Source organism: Peromyscus californicus, unplaced genomic scaffold (assembly GCF_007827085.1).
Source record: "Peromyscus californicus insignis strain IS unplaced genomic scaffold, ASM782708v3 Scaffold_14__1_contigs__length_90479793_seg_1, whole genome shotgun sequence".
In the NCBI taxonomy this organism is placed as follows: domain Eukaryota; kingdom Metazoa; phylum Chordata; class Mammalia; order Rodentia; family Cricetidae; genus Peromyscus; species Peromyscus californicus.
In genome coordinates, this window is record NW_026294435.1 from 6,206,380 (window position 1) to 6,226,396 (window position 20,017).

Sequence of the window (20,017 nt, forward strand, 5' to 3'; positions counted from 1 at the left end):
ACACACAGAAATCAGCCTTTCTATACACAAATGACAAACAGAATGAGAAAGAAATCAGGGAAACAATACCTTTCACAGTAGCCTCAATATACGTGTGTGTGTGTGTGTGTGTGTGTGTGTGTGTGTGTACAATTCTAACCAAGCAAGGGAAAGACTTGTATAATAAAAACTTTAAGACCTTGAAAGAATCTGAAGAAGAACCCAGGAGATAGAAAAATCTCCTATGCTCATGGATGGGTAGGATTAATATTTTGAAAATGGCCATTCTTCCCAGAAATTAAAAAAAAAACAAAACCAATTTTCAGCTACATATCGAAACACAAAAAATCCTAGGACAGCTAAAACAATCTTGAATAATAAAGGAACCACTGGAAGTACCTCTATCCCAGATTTCAGGCTGTACTACACAACTATAGTAACAAAACCATCATAATATTGGCATAAAAACAGACACATTGATCAATGGAATTAATTGAAGACCCAGACAAAAGTTCATGAACCTGTGGATACCAGAGGTTTTGTTTAACAAGCCAAAAATACACACTAGAGAATAGACAGCATCTTCAACAAATGGTGTTGGTCAAACTGGATGGCTGCATGTAGAAGAATGAAAACAGATCCATATTTATTACCCTACGCAAAATTCAACTCCAAATGGATAAAGGACCTCAACATAATGCTAGATACCCTGAATCTGGTAGAAAAGAAAGTGGAGAATAATCTTGAACTCATTGGCAGAGGAAAAGACTTCTTGAACAGAGCCCTGATCGCACAGGCTGTAAGAACAATTACCAAACACGATCTCACAAAAGAGAAAAGCTTCTATACAGCAAAAGGACATCATCATTCAAATAAATTGGAAGGCTACAGAATGGGAAAAGATCTTTACCAACTACACATCCAATATAGAGAGTTAATATTTAAATATATAAAGAACTAAAAGAATTGGATATCAAGAAAACAAAAGCAATTAAAAAAATGGGGCACAGAGCTAAGCAGAGAGTTCTCAAAAGAAGAAACACAAGTGACTGAGAAACAAAGAGATGTTCAAATCCTTAGTCATGCAAATTAAAGCTACTTTGAGATTCATCTCATACTAGTCAGAACGTCAAGATCAGTAAGACAAATGACAGCTCATGTTGGGAAGGATGCAGGGAGAGGGGACATTTACTCAAGGATGGTGGGAATGCAAACTTGTGCAGTCACTGTGGAAATCAGTGTGATGGTTCCTTAAAAAGCCTGGAATCTTGTTAAAACTCAAGAAAATTCCAAACCCAATGCTTGGAATTCCTCCAAACATTTGAGGAGGATCTAAAATCCATTCTACACAAACTTCAAAATCTCTCCAGCTCTTTCTACGAGGCCAATATCACTGTAGCATCAAAAATAAGCAATGACATGAGAAAATGCAGATCAATGTTTATTGAGGAACACAGACATCCTCAACAACTTACCAGCAAACTGAATTCCACACCAAATAAAAAGTATTAATATATCATAACCATATGGAATTTTTCATAAAATACAAGGCCAAGCTAACATTTTAAAAAAAATTGAAGCTGGAGAGTTAAGAATACAAACTGCTTTTGGAGATGACTGGAGTTGACTAGCCACCAACTACAACTGGTGGCTCCGAACCCCTTATAACTCCAGGTCCAGGGGGAATCTGAGGATTCTGGACTTGGCAGCTACACCCATGTGCACACAGCCACCACATACAGACAGATACACACAAACTTTTGAGCAAGGGTGTGGTGGCACATCCCTTTAATCCTAGCACCTGGGAGATAAGGGTAAATAGATCCCTGTGAGTTCAAGACCAATCTGATCTACACAGAGAGGGCCAGGCCAGCTAGAACTACATAGTGAGATTATTGTTGTTATTTTAGACAGTATAATGATAAATAATAAAAAATGAAAACAATCAATGAGGTTCACTGTATCAGACTTAAAATGGAAAAAATATGATAATCTCTCTTATATATAGCAAAAGCTTTTGAGAAAACATGATTTCCACCTATTCAAAAACAAAAATACCACCCACTCACCCACACCCAATTGGTTTGGTCTTGTGCCAGCAAAAATAGGGTCAATTGTCTTAAGCCCCACCCCTATTGAGGAGCTCCTGGCAGTGGGTGGTTGCTGGGGAGGGAGGGTCACTCCTTTTTGAAGGTGTGGCATGAGCAGGTTCCCATGCTCCAGTGCTTGCCCCCCATACAGATGGCATTAACTGGATTTAAAAGCTTATGAGTAAAAACAAATAACAATAGATATGAAGTTGTGGGAAGTATTATGAGACATGTGGGGAGTTAGAAGGGAAAATGGAGAGTAGTCATGATCATACTTAATTTTATACATGTATGACATTCTTAAAAATGAAGAAAAAGTGCTGGAGAGAGAGGTCAGCAGCTGGGAGCACTTGCTGTCTGCTCTTGCACAGGACTTGAGTTCAATTCCCCACACTCACATGGTGACGCACATCATTGTAACTGTGCTTCCAGGGGGCTCTGCTAGCCTCTGCTGACCTCCACATGCACAATAATGAATGTGGCTCACAAACATACATGCAGGCAAGACATTCATGCACATAAAATAGACCTAAAAAAAGAAAGAAAGAAACGGAGCAAACTAGAAATAAAAGAATTCTCTTAAATTACATAAAGGTTGTTTTTTTGTTTTTTGTTTTTTTTTTTTAATGTCAACTTGACACAAACTTGGGTCATCTAGAAAAAAGGAACCCCAACTGAGAAATTCTTCCATCAGACTGGCCTGCAGGCAAGTCTGTGGGACATTTTCTTGGTTAATGACTGATGTGGGAGGTCCCTGTCCACTGTGCTCCTGGACAGGAGGTCCTGGATTATGTAAGAAAACAGGCTAAGTAAGCCACAGAGAGCAGGGTAGTAAGGAGAGTTCACGGCCTCTGCTTTAGTTCCTACCTTTGGGTTCCTGCCTTGAGTTCCTGCCCTGACTTACCATCATGATGAATCATAAACTGTAACAAACCCTCTCTGCCCCAAGTTGTTTTCAGCCATGGTATTTTATCACAGCAACAGAAAGCAAACTGAAAACAGTGTCTATAAAAATACCTTAAAAACTCAAAGTAGTTTCTGTAAAATCAGGAATGAGATAAGGCTGTCCATTCTCTCCTCTGAAATACAATATGGGGCTTCAAGTCTAGTTACAACAGTAAGACAAGACAAACAAAAGGAATATAAACAAGAAGGAAGGAAGGTGTCAAACTACCCTTCACTTGTAGACAATATTACCCTATGTGCCCCACAAGAAAACCCTCAGAACCACAAAGGTAAGGTAAGACACAAAATCAGTAGCTATCCTATATATCAAGAAGATTCCTGAGATGCTGAGAAAGAAATGAAACTAGCTCATAATAACTTTAGAAAATAAAAATAATAAAGAAGCAAACAGACAACAATAAAACACATAGGAATATATTTATCAAAAAAGTGAAAAAAACTCTACAATCAAAATTTTAAGACACTGAAGAGAGTGATAAACACTACAACATGGAAAGACTACTCATACTCAGGGACTGAAAAATTAGTTTTCTGAAATGGCTCTAGTACAAAAAGGAATTTATAGTTTCATGTATTCCCCATCAACATTCCAGGCATTCTTTATAGAACTTGAATAAACACTCCTGAAATTCACATTCTAGCACAAACTACCCTGGATAGTTAATGCAATCCTGAACAAATGAACAATGCTGGGTTTCAAGTTATAGAACCCAACTAACTGCTGTAGAATACACAGCAAGGTCTTTGACCAAAAATGGACACACAAACCAAAGGAACAGAATAGCAGACCCAGAAATAAACCCCTGCAGCTACGGCCACAAGGTACACACATATTTTTTTAAACAAAAATACTACTTTGAGTTCATTTTGTATTGAGCAATCACTCCTGGTCATGGGGTCTACTGTGAAGTGTGGCTAATACACCCAATGAGACCCACTTGGAGAAAACTAACTTTTCCTTGGCAAGTGGGTGTCGATTGCAGATAGCTTCCTAGTTAAGGGTGAGAGTCTGTGTCCACTTCCCCCTCTCAGTGCTGGTGCCCCATCTGGCTTGAACCTGTGCAGGCCCCAAGATGCTGAGAGCCATCTACTGGAGAAAAAAATGGTCATCTTCAACAAATGATGTCAGGAAAACATCCAAATGCTGAGAAGTGAAACTAACCCTGTCTCTCCCTGTATAAACTAAAAACTGATCAAAGATTTTAATATAAGCTTGAAACTCTGAAACAAAGCTCAATTTTATAATCATCTTAAAATTCTATTTTCCTCCATTGGGTAGAGTGGTGTAGTTTTTTTTAAAATACAGGTGGTCACTCAGATTTCTTTTCTAGCGAAGCTTCCCATGTTTTCTGGTCTGAGAAGGGCCCAAATCACCCAAGTGCAGCCCCCTGCTTGGGTTTCCCCAAGCATCCGAACCAACAAGAGAAGAATGCGACTCTACCCAGAGACAAGGAGAGAAAGAACAGAGATCCACTGAGATTTCTCCCTGCCTCTGAGGTAGCAAACAGCCTTGGTGAAATGACCAGTTCATTTATAAGGGAATACACATAAAAACATCTAAAAAAGCCTCAAAACAATGCCCCCAAACACATGTGATTATTCCTGGCAACACTAAAGAGTCAAAAGTTCGGAAATAAAGTGAGGATGGGGTGTGCTGGGGTTGGGGGTTACTGTTTGCCTTGTTTCTTGATTCAGTTGGCAGCCTGCAAGGATGTTCACTCTAAGACAGCTCACAGGCTGGTACACTTGCCATTTACACACTTTCTCAACCTTAAGTTAAAAAAAAAATATTCAGGAAAACCAGATCTCATTGTTCCTTGCTTACCCTATATACATAAGTAGATAATTTGTCCTGGAATCAGAAAGCAACCTTATCCTGAAATCTGTAAGATTTAAATTCCTTTAGTTTAATATGTAACTACTTCCACAAAGGCACTTGTGTCCTGAAGAATATGCCAGTCTCTTAACATAGTACTAAGTGGGAAGAGCCAGAGCCCAGGCAGAATGCTCAGGTGTTCTTCCCCAACAGCACAAAGCTAAGTCTCCCTATAGGTAACAAGGGAGGATCTGTACCTTTCCTATGCCCAGAAAAGGACTTGGCATGGTAGTACAACCCACTTTTGCTTTCCATGAAGAACATTCAGAAAGTCTGTGGTTCTCAGTTGTGGACACTTTAGAATCACCTGGGATATTTTAAAATTTTCTGATTAAGTGGGTCTAGGGTGGTAGTGAGGTGGGTGTGAGGGTGTGTGTGTATGTGTAGGGTGGTGGTGAGGTGGGTATGAGTGTGAATGTGTAGGGTGGTGGTGAGGTGGGTGTGAGTGTGTGTGTGTCTAGGGTGGTGGTGAGGCAGGTGTTGGTTTTTCAATTCCCCTGCCTCCACCTTCTGAGTTTGGGGATTACAGGCCTGGATGGGAATACTGTTTTATCTGGCTGGCTCTAAGTACACTCAGGATTTAAAATGAGCTCATTACCGGGTTGTTTTCCACTTCCCATTCACTCACTACTCTCAACACTGTTCTTACACCTTAGCCAAACGGTGGCTGCTCTAGTTTGTAGGATTCTTTGCTTCCCTAAGCGTCCTTCCCTCCTCAAACAATGTGTGGTCAGCCTGACTGCATTCTCAGGAATATTCACATTTGGAGTGGAGAGAGGGCTGACGGGTGAAATAATTTAGAAAAGGAAATTCCAATGAACTACTACCGGTAGCAAGAGAAGCGGATGAAACGATGGGGAAATTGAGAACCAAGGCTGCCAAGTGCAGACGGCAGGCATGTTCCAGCCAGCAGTGTAAGCGATCTTGAATGTAGACAATTAGCTACTCCTCTCTTGGTAAACAGGCTTCCCAGAAAGACAAAGGGGCTTTTCAAAGGAGCAGAGATACATTTCAATACTTAGGCCTTTTCCAAATGCTGGCGTCTTACATGGATATAATGTGTCCGTTACATCTTATTCTAGCAACATCTCTCACCAAAGGAGACTATGTGATACCAAGCAGGTACTCAGCCTGGTGTTTAAGCATTGAGGAGTGAGCCGCACTCTGGAGAAACATGCACTAAGAAACTCCACAGGAGAAAAGAATGTGTGTCACCAGGTCTCCTTCTATCCAAGAAAGAGTCAGACAAAAGCATCTGTGGTTCAAAGTTCCACCCAACGTACTTGTTTTTCACTCCTGATGCTTCAGTGTAACCATGGCTCCACACTGCTGGGGCTCCAGACGCATCTCCCGCTGAAGGCTGGTCAATCCTGAAGCAGCGGATGTTACTAAGGAGAGACAAGTGGCAGGAGTCATTAGGAGCAAAGGAGTGTGAACTGTCACTTTCCCTGAGGAATGAAAACTGCTAAGCACTCCCCCCTACCACCTCCGCTGCATCTACTGTGAATGAAGTATCTACTGGCATCAAGAACCCACTCCTCAGGTCTTTATGTTGACAATGAGAACAGGGGCACAGCCGTGGCACGCGGAGCAGCTTTCGATCAGAGACTGGCAGACTGTCCGCTCCATGTCTGCTCTTCCCTCAGTCTTGGCACGCCTACACACTTGTGCAAGCTCGAGAACTGACTGTGGCCTCTAGCATCTGTGTAAACAGCTGTAATCCCAGCACTGAGGCGGCAGAGACAGGCTGCCTGGTCAGTCAGCCTAATGGTGAGCCCCAGACTCTGTCTCAATAACCAAAGTCGACGGCTCTTGAGGAATGGGTTGACCTCTGGCTTCCATGTACACCTGCATACACAGGAACACAGACACTTACGTACTTAAAACTAGACCTAAAAGGAAACAAAACTGTATCAAGTTAAGTTACAATTCTTACACCATGAACATCCATCCATATGTGAAAAGAACAAATACCAGTTAGGTGATGGCTAGAGAATTCTGCAGTATTCATCCCCAAACCCAATTTCTGTCCATATCATCCATTCAAATAGCCAACAAACATTATTGAGGACTTGCCCCATCCTAGATCTTCCAGTTTCTTCTTTACATGTATAAACCATCTACATTAATACTAATACCATACAAAAGACATGTAAAATTACATTAATAAGTTACTAGTTCACTACATGTCCCAAGATGTGAGATTTAGTTCTCTCTCAGCTATTAAAGGGTTAGTGGGACTGAAACAGAGGCATGACATAAAAAGGAGTAAACACTCCCTGTTTCTAAAGCAGCCTACAGACAGCACCTAGTACCTCTGGGCAGGAAGTCCCAGCCCTAAGAATGAATGCATGCTATGTGGCCAAATGAAGCCTGCTCACTGTGAATTACCATTGGGCTCTTTTCACATTATTTAAATAAGAGATAGTAAACATATGCATCATTTCCTGACAACCTAAAGCTTACTTCTTTTTGTTAAGATCCCAAGAATTTTAACTATCAGAATACTCTTCCTAAGAACCAGTTAAAATTTAACTAGTGCTCACTTTGGTTGTAGAAATACATGACTGAAATTTCTCTGGAATTAACAAGTCTGGTTAAAGAAAAAGTTCTAAGGGCTGGAGAGGTAGCTCCGTGGGTAAAGGGGGTTCTTATTTAGGGATGAGGACCTGAGTTTGGATCCCAGCACTCATATAAAAAGTCAAGCATGGCTCTGAGCACCTGTAACCCCTGTGCTGGGTTGCAAAGCGGGTAGAGACAGGAAGATTGCTGGGGCTTGCTGGCCGCCAGCCTAGCTACAGGTTCAATGAGAGACCCTGTCTCAAGAGAGTGGCAGAGGTCACCTGAGTGCACGTTCAGGTGTGTGCATGCCCCCGCCCCATCAGAGTGGCAGAGGTCATCTGAGTACATGTCCAGGTGTGCACATCCTCCCCCGAAACACACGTAAGAGTATACTCTCAATTACTAGCTATTCACTTTCTCACTGGAAAAACATAGGTGGTATTAATATAAAATTAATTCTTAATTTCATAGTAGGCTGTCGAGCAGTATTAAACCAACCTATATATTTTAAAAATGTCTTGACTTCAAAATGGAAGTCAAAAGATAAGTTACTTTGAGGAAGAGGTTATGCTTTTATTTCCACAGGAAATGAAAGCCTGCGGATTCGTTCAAAGTTAAAGATGATCAGGTTTAATTGAGGAAGATCCCCTCAAAATCCTGGCTACAAACATAAAGAAACAAACCTAGAAGAACTACAAGACACATGATATGTATTTTACCTGCTCAAACATAAAACAAAAAAAGCATCTTTGGCTGACTGGTGTACAATACATAGTCTATACTTGGTAATAATACACATTTGTTACCTTTAAAATTTATGTATTTTCAGAACAAGGGGACCAAATACCAGTAAAAACAGATGGCCCAGGTTATTCAGCATTTCAAAATGCCTTTGTTAAAGTCCCCTCAAAATTATGCATCCAAACAACTTTCAGGGCTGCTGGCTGAGATGGTCCAATCTCATGGACTACTTCATACCTCAGTCAGGACTTCATTATTATCCCAATTTTTTCAAGGTTCCCCCAAAAGGTACCAGTGCCAACAGACAACAGGACGTAGTCCATTCCCAAAAGATGGGTTATGGATGCCTGTAATGGTATTTGCTCTGCCCATGACCTTGGGCTATATGGCTCGAAAGAGGCGGCACTTCTTGCCTTCATACATGACCTCTTAAAAGGAGAGGGAGAAGGGTCATGTTCTTCTTCTTCTTGGTGTGATCGGACACTGGATAGACAGGTGCATTCACTCCCGGACAGAATAGAAGACGACTTCAGCTGTTTGCTTGGTTCTGTATTTGTGAGTGTATTTCCTCAATTTATATCTTAATAAATCCCAAAGTATCCATTAAATAGACTGACGAGGATTGATCTTAATAACTGATGTTCAACATGAGGCCAAAACCCATGCCCCTGAGGTTTATTATCATTGAAGGGGGATGGTTACAAATTGTTATTGCTTAATTTAAAAAAAAAAAAGCGCTAAACAAGAGTTAAATTCAAAGATCTCTTTCTAAAGGAAAAAGGGGGATATGATATAGAAATGATGAGATAAAAAGGCAGATTATTGACTCTACTTAATCCAAAAAACAACTATTAAATTCAAAATATTTTACATTGGTATGGATTTTGGTTTATTGATACAAATTTAAAGTTAATCTTGTTATACTGTATGTATGTTTCTATTCTTGTTTGAGTTATTATATTTATGTAGCTTAAAAAATAATATATAATTAAGAAATACAGATTAATAGTTAAACTTATAGTCATGTTAGGTATGTTTAAAGGTCATAAACAGATAGATCTATTTAGATAGATAGATAGATAGGTAGATAGATAGATAGTCTTCAAACACTTCAAAGACCTACAGAATATGGCATTTAATATGTTTAATAACTTAAGACTTTTCATGACAGTGAGACATGACTGCTCCTGGCAGCACCAATCTAATTCGGAGAAGACGATGTGCAATGAAGAAACTTCATATGGAATTTATTTTCTTTATGGCAAAAGCTAGCCATTTGGGCAAAGAAACTGCCCTTGCCTCAGTTGTCCTGGACTAGCAGGACACAAAAAAGGGAACTGCAAAACTTTACCAAGACAAGGTAGGACAGTCCTTCAAAATTCCCTGCTTCTCAGAAATGTCTGTCAGATATACTAGGCCTATAGGCCAAACATTACAGAAGAACCTAGGGTGACTATTCAGGGAGCAAGATGTCCCTGTCATTAGGTAACATTTCACCCTTCTGGGGTCTTTGATGGAGCTGAAGACTAATTACGATAAAAGGTAAATTAGGTATAAAATTTTAGAATCACAAGATAAATAATATAGTATTTTCTCTAAATTGGCCAAATACAAATGGACTGGATATTGTAACTGTCATTCTTACTTAATAACTGTTTTGTTGTATGTAATTTTACTATGTTAAAGTTAAAACCTTCCTTTTTAATCAAACAAAAAGGGGGAAATGTGGAATATTCCTTTACACTGTGAATATATGTTGCTGTGATAGGTTTAATAAGGAAGCTGACTGGCCAACAGCTGAACAGAATAAGGTTAGGAGGAAGAGCCAAACTGAGAATGCTGGGAGGAAGAAGGACACAGTCAGGAGTCCCAAGCAGACATGCAGAGAGAAGCAAGATGGGCATACCATACTGAGAAAACGTACCAAGTCACATGGCAAAGCATAGATAAGAAATATGGGTTAATTTAAATGCAAGAGTTAGCTAGTATCAAGTCTGAGCTATTGCCCGAGCATTTATAATTAATAATAAGCCTCTGTGTGGTTACTTGGAGGCAGCTTGTGGGACAGAAACTTCCGCCAACAGGCAATACAGAGTGAACACACTGCTATGTGCTCTCCATAGATGCTCACACTAACTTTTCCCTCTGAAATACACTGTCATGTCCCCCATCTGTCATATACCTGGGCCACCTTCCTGATTCTCAGGACATCTGACGGTCCGTTTCCAAAGACACTGATAATCTTTATAGGCCAAAGAATTTTCACAGAAATAATTCCATTTTCCAATCATTACAGGAAAAAAATCAATGTCTCCTCCTTGTCCAACAATCCTTTGTAATGAAGCACTTACCACTTTGGCCTAACTAGGTAACTCAATAACCTCCTGAAAAGATAGCAGCATGGACTCTCCAACATCTTGCCATCTGGAACGGGCCTGAGTCCAAAAGCTCAGGCCACAGAAGAATTCCCATATGCACTCACTCTAGCTCCTGTAGAATAAGTCTGTCAATCTCTAAGCACAGTAATGTGTGGAAACAGTCCAGTTATTAAGACACAGTCTCTGTGATACTAACCAGAAGGTAACATTTTCAGTATTATGATTCATCCTTACTAATTATTTTTTAACTCTGAGAGCACAACGCCTTCACCACAGGAGGTCAGTCACTTTGGCTTACTGCAGAGACTTTAACAGATTTTATTTATGCAAATGTAACTGTGGGATCTATCATCCATCTACCTGTCTATATATCTGTCATATACTTATCATACTCCTACCATCTATCTATCTATCTATCTATCTATCTATCTATCTATCTATCTATCTATCTATCATGCACCTATCACTTATGGTGGTTCAGCAAATTTTTCTAATTATGTCATGAGTATTTTCAAGTTATTTTATATTCATTCCAAATATAACTGGAAATACCTGATACTGATGACTTCTGGGAGATAAGGTCAGTTTTCTTTGAGGGTGTTATAGGCTGACCACATACTAGTGGATGGCCCCACACTGAGGAGTATATGAGTGGATGGGTCATTTAAACCCCACAAACTTTCAGGGGTTGGGAGGTAGGAGTGTATCTGAGAGGAACCAGGGGGAGAGGTTGGAAGCTGGGAGTAAGAAGAAAATAAAACCAAGTTTTAGTATTCAGAGCCCTGGCATAAGTGAGTGTTTTAAAGACTCACAGAATGAGAGAAGAAAACTGTACTAAGGAAGGCCAGGTGCTCTCACAGAGCCAATCTGAAATGTTTGAATATTCATCTTTTCTTGATATACTAATAAGTTTGAACATCTTTTTGGGTATGTATATGCTTCTTTTTTAAAATATTAATGATGTTGGCTCATTTTCTATTTGAATGAGAACTTTTTAAAGGATTTATTTTATTTTTAATTCTGTGTATGTGCACATGCAGTATGTGCAGGTATCTGCTTAGGCCATAAGAGGTCATTGGATTCCCTGGAGCTGGAGTTCTCTGCAAGAACAACATACATTGTTGACCACTGAACTATCTCTTCAGCCCAAAATGGGAGTGTTTCTTACTGGCTTATAAGAGTAATTTCTGCTAACAATATCAATGCTTTAAACTAGTTTTTCTAGTATTTCTTCCCAATTGTCATCTGTCTTTTAGATTTACTTTTAGTAGTTGTAGGAATTGATAAAAACATATGTAACATTTCAGTGTATGTGTGTGTGTGTGTGTGTGTGTGTGTGTGTGTGCGTGTGTGTGTATGTGTATACTAGCCTATGTAGACTGATTTATTGAGATTTTCTCAACTCTTTCTGACATAAAAAATAATTTATAGCTTACAAATACATTAAAAACATTATATTCTATATATTTAACTCATTAATCCGCCTGGAACTTATTTGGTACAATTTTTCTCTAAATACCTAGTCCATGTAAGGAGAAATCTTGATACAATTATTTTGTATCTCTTGGAAACAGGATCTATATTGCTCTGTAGCTCAGGCAGTCCTGTAAATCACTGGGCATCCTCTGCTGACCTTAAACTCAAGTCAATCCTTCTGCCTCAGTCTCCTAAGTGCTGGATTACAAGTATGAGCCATCATGACTAGCATTGATCAAATTATTTAAAATAAAGCTTTCATATCATACTCATGAAGATGGAAATATACATTGACATTTCATGGTACTCTTAGCTCTCAAATGTCTCAGGGATAATGTCAGCCGCTCTTTTCAGCTTACAGGATATGAGGAAACTGAAGTCTGAAGACTGAGGAAGAGCCAGGTCCCCATGGTTTCCCTGGGACTCCTTGTTTAAGCAGCACTCTTCAATTAGACATATATTAATTTTTCTATTAAGTATTTAAAAGGCCAGCAAGTGAGCATTACTTAAACCAGATGGGTTTTGACTAGGAAGTTAAAGGTGGTCTTTAAGTTTCAATTTGTGCTACCCAAAAAGATTACTCATGCTCCATTCCCCAAATTCTTATCTTTTCAGTTTTTTCCTAACATATGGCAGATAACTTCCAACAAAATCATGAGCAGTGTATAAGAATATATGGCAGAAACAATGACTATGCTGGGCCACTGTTTAAGAATGCTATTTATACAAGTCAGGGCTGACAAGTATAACGGAGAAAGCTGAGACCACTCACATAATCCTATGCCTTAAAGGAGAATACTCAATATTTGTTACCTATCCTTTGCGGGGGGTGTTTCAGGAGTGTACAGGTACTCACATGCACAGTGCACACACATTTAATTTGCAAAACATGGGATGATGTGTATAAATTTCTCGGTAAGTTTTCTTTTTGTCTAATGCTATAGAGACCCATCTGATTACTACCAAAGCTCGATATCAGGGTGCTAATGGCTGTAAAGTACTTGTGAAACACAATTTAATCATATTAACTATATTTGGAGTTCTGTAATAAATATTCACACAGTGGCATCTTTTCTACTGATGCTACCTCAAACTTCAACTGGTTACACTTTATCAACATCAACCATTAACTCTCTAAAAGGAAGAAAACTTTAGCAGGATCTAACTACAACTATTCCACATTTCCAGTTTATCTTTTCTTTAAAGAATCTAGATTTTAGTTTTTAACAACTTCCTTCAGATCATCTACCTCTTTCAAAATCTTCTGATGACATTTGCATTAGGCATTATAATAATGTTACAGGAACCACTGGGATTTATGCTCCCATCTTGGATAATACCCTTCTGTGTTCCGTCCAGCTGTTTATGTGGTACTAAGTCAAAAGACTCCTCCTGTTTCAAGTGTTTATCAAGTTGTAAGTCCCACTATTAGTGAACACTTGAGGGGTCACAGTGCTTTATAAATACTTACTTCAGCAGCTCCAGGCTTTTGTGGTCCAGGGCAAGACGAGGGTTTCCAGTCAAGTCTAGCTCTTGCAATTTAGGCGGTAGGTTTTCTGGTAATGTGATTTCGCTTAGCTCATTACAGCTCAGATCTACACACTGACAGAACAATGGAAACAAGAAAGATGATCTGAAGAGGCTGTAGATGAGCACTAGTCCATACAAAAAAAATACTGTGGCCTGCCACTCTGCCACACCCATTTAAGGACTTGGCTACATAAATTCTTTTCACTTTCTTTGACTCCACCATTAATCTTTTCCATTAAAGTCTAGTTCTGCATTTAAAACAAAGCATTAATTGAAAAAAAAAAAAAAAGAATTGGCTCTTTTCCCATGGCTTATATCTGTGCATGCTTGGGCCTTCAGGGTTGTAACTCCAAGATTAACACGAACCTCAAGGGCCTTCTCAATGAAAAACAGAAGAAGAGGAAGACACAGAACTTCAGAAACAAAACCAAACCTGGACACAAAGAAAATAAATAACCCAATTTGAAAATGGGGTGCAGGACTAAGCAGAGTTTTCAAAAGATAAAACACAAATGGCTAAGAAAGAATTCAATGTTTGACATTCTTAGCCCTCAGGGAAATGCAAACCAAATCTAATTTGTGATCTTATACCAGTCAAAATGGCCAAGGCAAAAGAAATGACAGCTCATGAAGTAAGGATATGGGGAAAGAAGAACATTTACTCGTTGCCGGGAATGCAAACTTGTACAGCCACTATAAATCAGTGTGACAGTTCCCCAGGAAGCTGGGAATACAGATCTACCTCAAGATCAGGTATACCACTCTTCGACATGTACCCAAAGGACTCTACCTCCTACTACAGAGACACTTGCTCATCCATGTTTGTTTCTGCCATATAATAGTCAGAAATTGGAAATAGCCTAGATATCCATCAGCGGATGAACAATAATGAAAATGTGGTGTATTTACACAATAGAAAATTATTCAGCTGTCAAGAAAAAGGGAATTATGAAATTTTAGGTAAATGAATGGAGCTAGAAAAAGTTATCCAGATTCCAAAAGGCAAATTCTGTATGTTTTCTCTTATATGTGAACATTAGCTTTTAAGCTTTAGATGTGTGTGTTTCAATCCAAATAATTACAGAGGTTAGGTACTAGTAAGGGATCAATGGAGAGGAGGGAATCTTCTAAGGAAGGGGAAATAAGAGTATCGTGTTCCAAAAAGGTAAATGGGAAAATAGAATAGGAGAGTTAAACGAGGGAGGGGATGGAAGGAAGTGTAAAGTGTGAATATGGGGAGGGACAATGAACATCTAAGCCCATTTGAGAAACCATACAGAAACCTACTACTGTAGAGAAGCTTTCTGAAATACATACAAATATGAAATGAATCGAAATTGAGTCACCAAATAATAGGAGAGACAATTCTGCAACCAAACATCTTTGCCAACAGGTGAGACCTCCAATGATAGGAATTGGTTACATCATTTTGAGTCCATTGGCCGAAAGTATCCCATGGAAGCCCAAAATATCATAGGCTATTGATTACTTTCCACAACTTGATAGTAAGTCCCTAAGAACACATTGTTATCAAACACAGAGGAGCTAAAAGCTTCACTCGTACTGATCAGTGTTCATGGTTCTAGAAGGTACTCTGCATGCTACATCATCAAATCATCATCCAGCTATAAACCCCGAGATCTACAACAGCAATCTGCCTGCATATATATACTGGTGCAACAGTGGACAAATCGGAGTAGCCAACCACTTTTTGATGGATTTAAGGCCCACTCCATGAGATGGATCCCATACTTGACACTGCCAAAGTGGCCAAGACCTGAAACTAGATAGGCAACCAGCTATGGGAAAACCCACAACTATTATTTCACTAAAAGAACACAGTAATGATTCCTGATGACATATCCTATATATCATATATACTACGTACTTTTATACCCATAGAGCAGTGCCTCACTGATGACATAGCCTATATATCATATATATGTACTTCTATATCCATAGAGCAGTGCCTCACTGATGACATATCCTATATATCATATGTATATACTGCTAGACTCACAGAGCAGTGCCTCACTGATGACATATCCTATATATCATGTATACGTACTTCTATACCCAGAGCAGTGCCTCACTGATGACATACCTTATATATCATATGTATATACTGCTATACCCACAGAGCAGTGCCTCACCCAATTCACATCAGAGAAGCTTCTTCTTGCTGCAGATGGGAATTAACCATGGAGACCCACAAGTGGACAGTGTGCAGAGAATGACAGACTTTGGAGCACTCAGCCCTAAAGGGGATGGATGTCTTCATCAAATCCTTTACCTCAGGCTCAGGGAGTGAGCGGCGTAGAACAGCAGGAGGAAACAACTGTGCAGAGTAGAGAGATGGCTCCAAGGACACTGTCTGTCAGACCCCACGTGACTGACACACACAGGAACTCACAGAGACTGTGGCGTCAGGCACAAGACCTGCACAGGTTGAAACCAGATGGGATCACGGTACTGAGAAGGGGAAGTAGACATCAGGTCCCACTGCCAGCCAAGAAGCTGTCTGCAAGTGATACCCATTGTCAAAGGAAAAGAATCAACTCTCTAATGGAGTGGCCCTGGGTATATCATAAGATGATAGCTTACTTCTGGTCACTTATCGTTCTCCACACTCCAGGGCAGGCCATGTACCCAGATGAAGTTGCCCTCCAGAAAACAAACTCAATGGTAGTTTTGCTTTGTTGTGGCAGTTTTTGTCTTACTGGTCTTTTGGTTGTTTTGATTTTTGTTTTTTGTGGGGTTATTCATTATTTATTTGCTGTCTTTTTGTTTCTTATTTCTTATTTTTATGTTTGAAAGAGAGAGTGAGAAAGAACAAAGCTAACTAGGCAGAGAGGTGGAAAGGATCAGGGAGCAACTGGGGGAGGGTATAATCAAAATATATGAAAAAATTAATTTAAAAAATTCATCTATTGAACTTGCAGCAGACATGTAGGAAATAATTCATAATGCAAGAACCCAGAAGACAAAGTCAACCCTGGAAGACCACACAGTGACCTAGGGAGTGCTAACAGCTGGTCTATGGGAGGAAGAGCTGGCCAGGGCAGGAGGCAGTCGGGCAGACAACCCTTTTCTGGCATCCTGTACCATTACAATTCATAACAATAGAAAAATTATAGTTGTGAAGTAGCAATGAAAATAATTTTATGGTTGGGGTCACCACATGAGGAACTGTATGTATGAAAGGGTTGCAGCATTAGGAAGGTCAAGAACCACTGATCTAGATTATAGAGATTTTACTAAAAAGGGGGGAAAAAAAAACCTGGAGAAAAACAATGCCTTAGAGGAGAAAGATAAGTGAGCAGAAGTAAGCTATCATCTGACTGAACCTCCGAGCCTATGTTTGACTATAAGCACAGAGGCCAAAGCAGAGAACTGCTTTTCTATAGAAAGTTGCACTTGGATATAATTAGTCCAATATAATTAATATTTAAACTCAACCTGTAGATAGCTTTCCTTTTAAATTGATGTGTACTAACTTCATTGATTTTTTCCAAATAGATTTTGGATCTAGTTACAAGAATTCATAACTGGAGAAACTAGAGTTTAAAAACAGATGGAAACATAACTAGCCAGAGCACCCCAATTTTATGTGTGAGAATGTGCAGCCCAAGCTTCCTGCTGGTCTGTGACTGGGGAGGCTAGAACCAAGTGGCTTTAATGGCCACCTCTCCCGCTTGCTGCTTCCTCCTCTGAACCCTTTGATGGTGCTCTGCCCCAAACCAGAACTGACATCCGATTACCTAGCTTTTAGAACAACATTTCCTAAATGATTGTTGCTGAATCTAATTCCAGGACTTGGATACTGGTTCCTGGTCCTTGCTGCTATATGTACATTAGAGAAGCGGGCCAACCCCACCTACCTGCATCCTGACCTAGCCGTTTTCCATCACTTTACTTCCTGAAGAACAAATCCTTTTGTTCGGTCCACTTAACCCAGCCTTCTCCCCACATTTTGGAGATCCTTACAACTAAGTACATGCTCTTTCACTTCACGCTAGTGACAAGAACACCAGGCAGGCTTGTTGGGTACAGCTGAGCCAGGCTGAAGCACACTGCTGATTCTGAGGTTGTGTTCCTCCCTTGCTGGTTAAGAGCTGATCTAGATTCAGAGGGAAGTCTATTTTCAGCTTATAGTCACCGATTAAAAATAAGTTAGTCTATCGCTCGGGGATGAGCTTACAGCATGTCCAGAGCATGCACAACATACATAAGAATAACTTCTGAAGGGAATGCAGGAAGCTACATTCAAGAGTCAAGAAGATACAAACCATGAGACTTGACACAGGATCAGCTGATGTGGTGCTGAAATCCCACATACAAGTTGTACTGACCAAGTTCCAGTGCTGAAAACCTATTTCACGTGCTTAAAATAAATTTCCACAAAGATTACAGAAAGTCACTACATTACAACTGTGGTCCCTATGCAGTTCAGTGGCCCCAAAGGGAAGAACCAAGTACCAGCTTCACAGTCACCTTGGTTTCTCGGATGTGCCAGCCACCAATGGCCAAGGCATGGACCCAGGCCCAGGCCCAGCCAGGCCAAACCTTACTTACATTGTAGTGTGGGTTTCTCATCAGCTGACTGAAAACTAGTTGGCTACATAGGAATTTAAAGGCCAGCCTGGGACACATGAGACTATTTCTTAAAAAACAAACAGAAAAAAACAAAAACAAAAAAGACCCAGAACCCTAATGGTATCAAGGAATCTGTGAATTTGAAGTCTGGAAATTATGGCCACTGGAGAAAACTAGCTGAATAAAACATGATCTTACCCTTTCAACTTGTTCTATTAAGTTTTATAACTACAATGATTATAACACTTTTATGAGACACACTGCAACTATCATTTTGCTTTATTTTTAAGAAACAATATGAATAAAATTCAGTGTATTAAGCTCAATAATAAAACTATTCTTTCTATACCAAAAGTAGACTCTATAGTCTATGAGCTGGAGAGACGGCTCAGTGCGTAAAAGTACGTTCCCTGCAAGGCTGATAACTGAGTGTCTCCACAATCCATGTAAAGGTAGAAGACAACCACACAAGTTGTCCCCTGGCCTCCAGCATGTCATGGTATGCACATGCCCAAACATACATCATACACACACAATAATATCAATAAATTAAGTTTTAAAATAGGATATTGGGCTCAATTTGCAGTGAAGACTTTTATAGGTTTATTAATCATTTAGAACCAGGAATTCTCTTTTGGAAATTTGAAATGTGTGTGTATGTGGGTTTTTTTTGGTGTGTGATATATATATATATAATATATATATATTTATAATATATATTATATATATAATCTCTAAAATCTCTAAAATACCCATTTATACTTACAAAACAAAATAACTTTTTTTCAACAGCAATTTGGATAAAGAACACTTGCTATTACTTGAACTCCAATCATCTGCCTCCTGAAAAACCAATAATTACTGTATGTGCTTGTAATGGAGGAGCTTGACATGGAACATGCTACAGCATAAGACAAAGAATCAAAAGAAACTAATTTAATAACAGCACCTGAAGCAAACGTTTGAAAGTGTTGAGGGCTGCAGAAATGGTTCAGCAGCTAAGAACATTAGCTGCTTTTGCAGAGAACCAGGGTTTGGTGCTCAGCATCCACAGGGCAGCTCACAACCTCCAGTTCAAGAAGATCCAGCGCCCTCTTCTGGCCTTCACAGGTTTGCATCAAATGCACTTGTTTGTTTGTTTCTTTTTTTGAGACAAGGTTTCTCTGTATAGTTTTGGTGCCTGTCCTGGATCTCGCTCTGTAGACCAGGCTGGCCTTGAACTCACAGAGATCCGCCTGGCTCTGCCTCCCGAGTGCTGGGATTAAAGGCATGCGCCACCACTGCCTGGCCTGCACTTTATTTTTAAGAAACAATACTCATACAGAGGAAAAAATAAATAGAATTTAAAGGGAGGTACAAAGTGTGTTATATAGAAAATAGCAGGAAAAGAAGGAACTCCACAGAAACAGAAACCACTGATTCCAGAACCCAGAAATCCAAGGAAAAAACCAGAACAGGATTAGCTTTCACTCTGTAAAACCTATTTTGTAAGAGTCAAAATCTGAGAATTTAAAATGTCTATTTCTAATCCCTCCTCCTCTCACCCTACAGGGCTGAGTCATGATGGTTAGTGTCAATTCTCAACTTGACAGGCTCTAGAGTCATCAGTGAGCCAGGCCTCTCGATTAAATTAAGGGATGTGGAAAGACCCATCTTACTTGTAGGCAGGCCCACCTGAACTGAATGAACAGCGAAAGTGAGCTAAGCACAGGCATGCACAGCCTCTCTCTGCCAGCTTTGGTACAATGACCAGCCAGCAGTTCCAAGCCCCGCTGCCCTGGCTTCTTCCCCATGATGGACTGTATCTTGAACTGTGAGCTAAA

At 39.7% G+C, this 20,017-nt stretch overlaps 1 protein-coding gene across 1 annotated transcript in view; it reads right to left on the reverse strand.

Moving 5' to 3' along the window:
* The window catches only part of Phlpp1 (PH domain and leucine rich repeat protein phosphatase 1), a 233,503-nt gene that overhangs the window by 12,330 nt on the left and 201,156 nt on the right, over nt 1-20,017 (reverse strand). Inside the window, exons 13-14 of the mRNA XM_052736466.1 lie at nt 13,540-13,670; nt 6,195-6,299 (exon numbers count right to left, since the gene is read on the reverse strand). Of these exons, the coding sequence (XP_052592426.1) occupies nt 6,195-6,299; nt 13,540-13,670 (236 nt within the window). The remainder of the gene's footprint in view (nt 1-6,194; nt 6,300-13,539; nt 13,671-20,017) is intronic.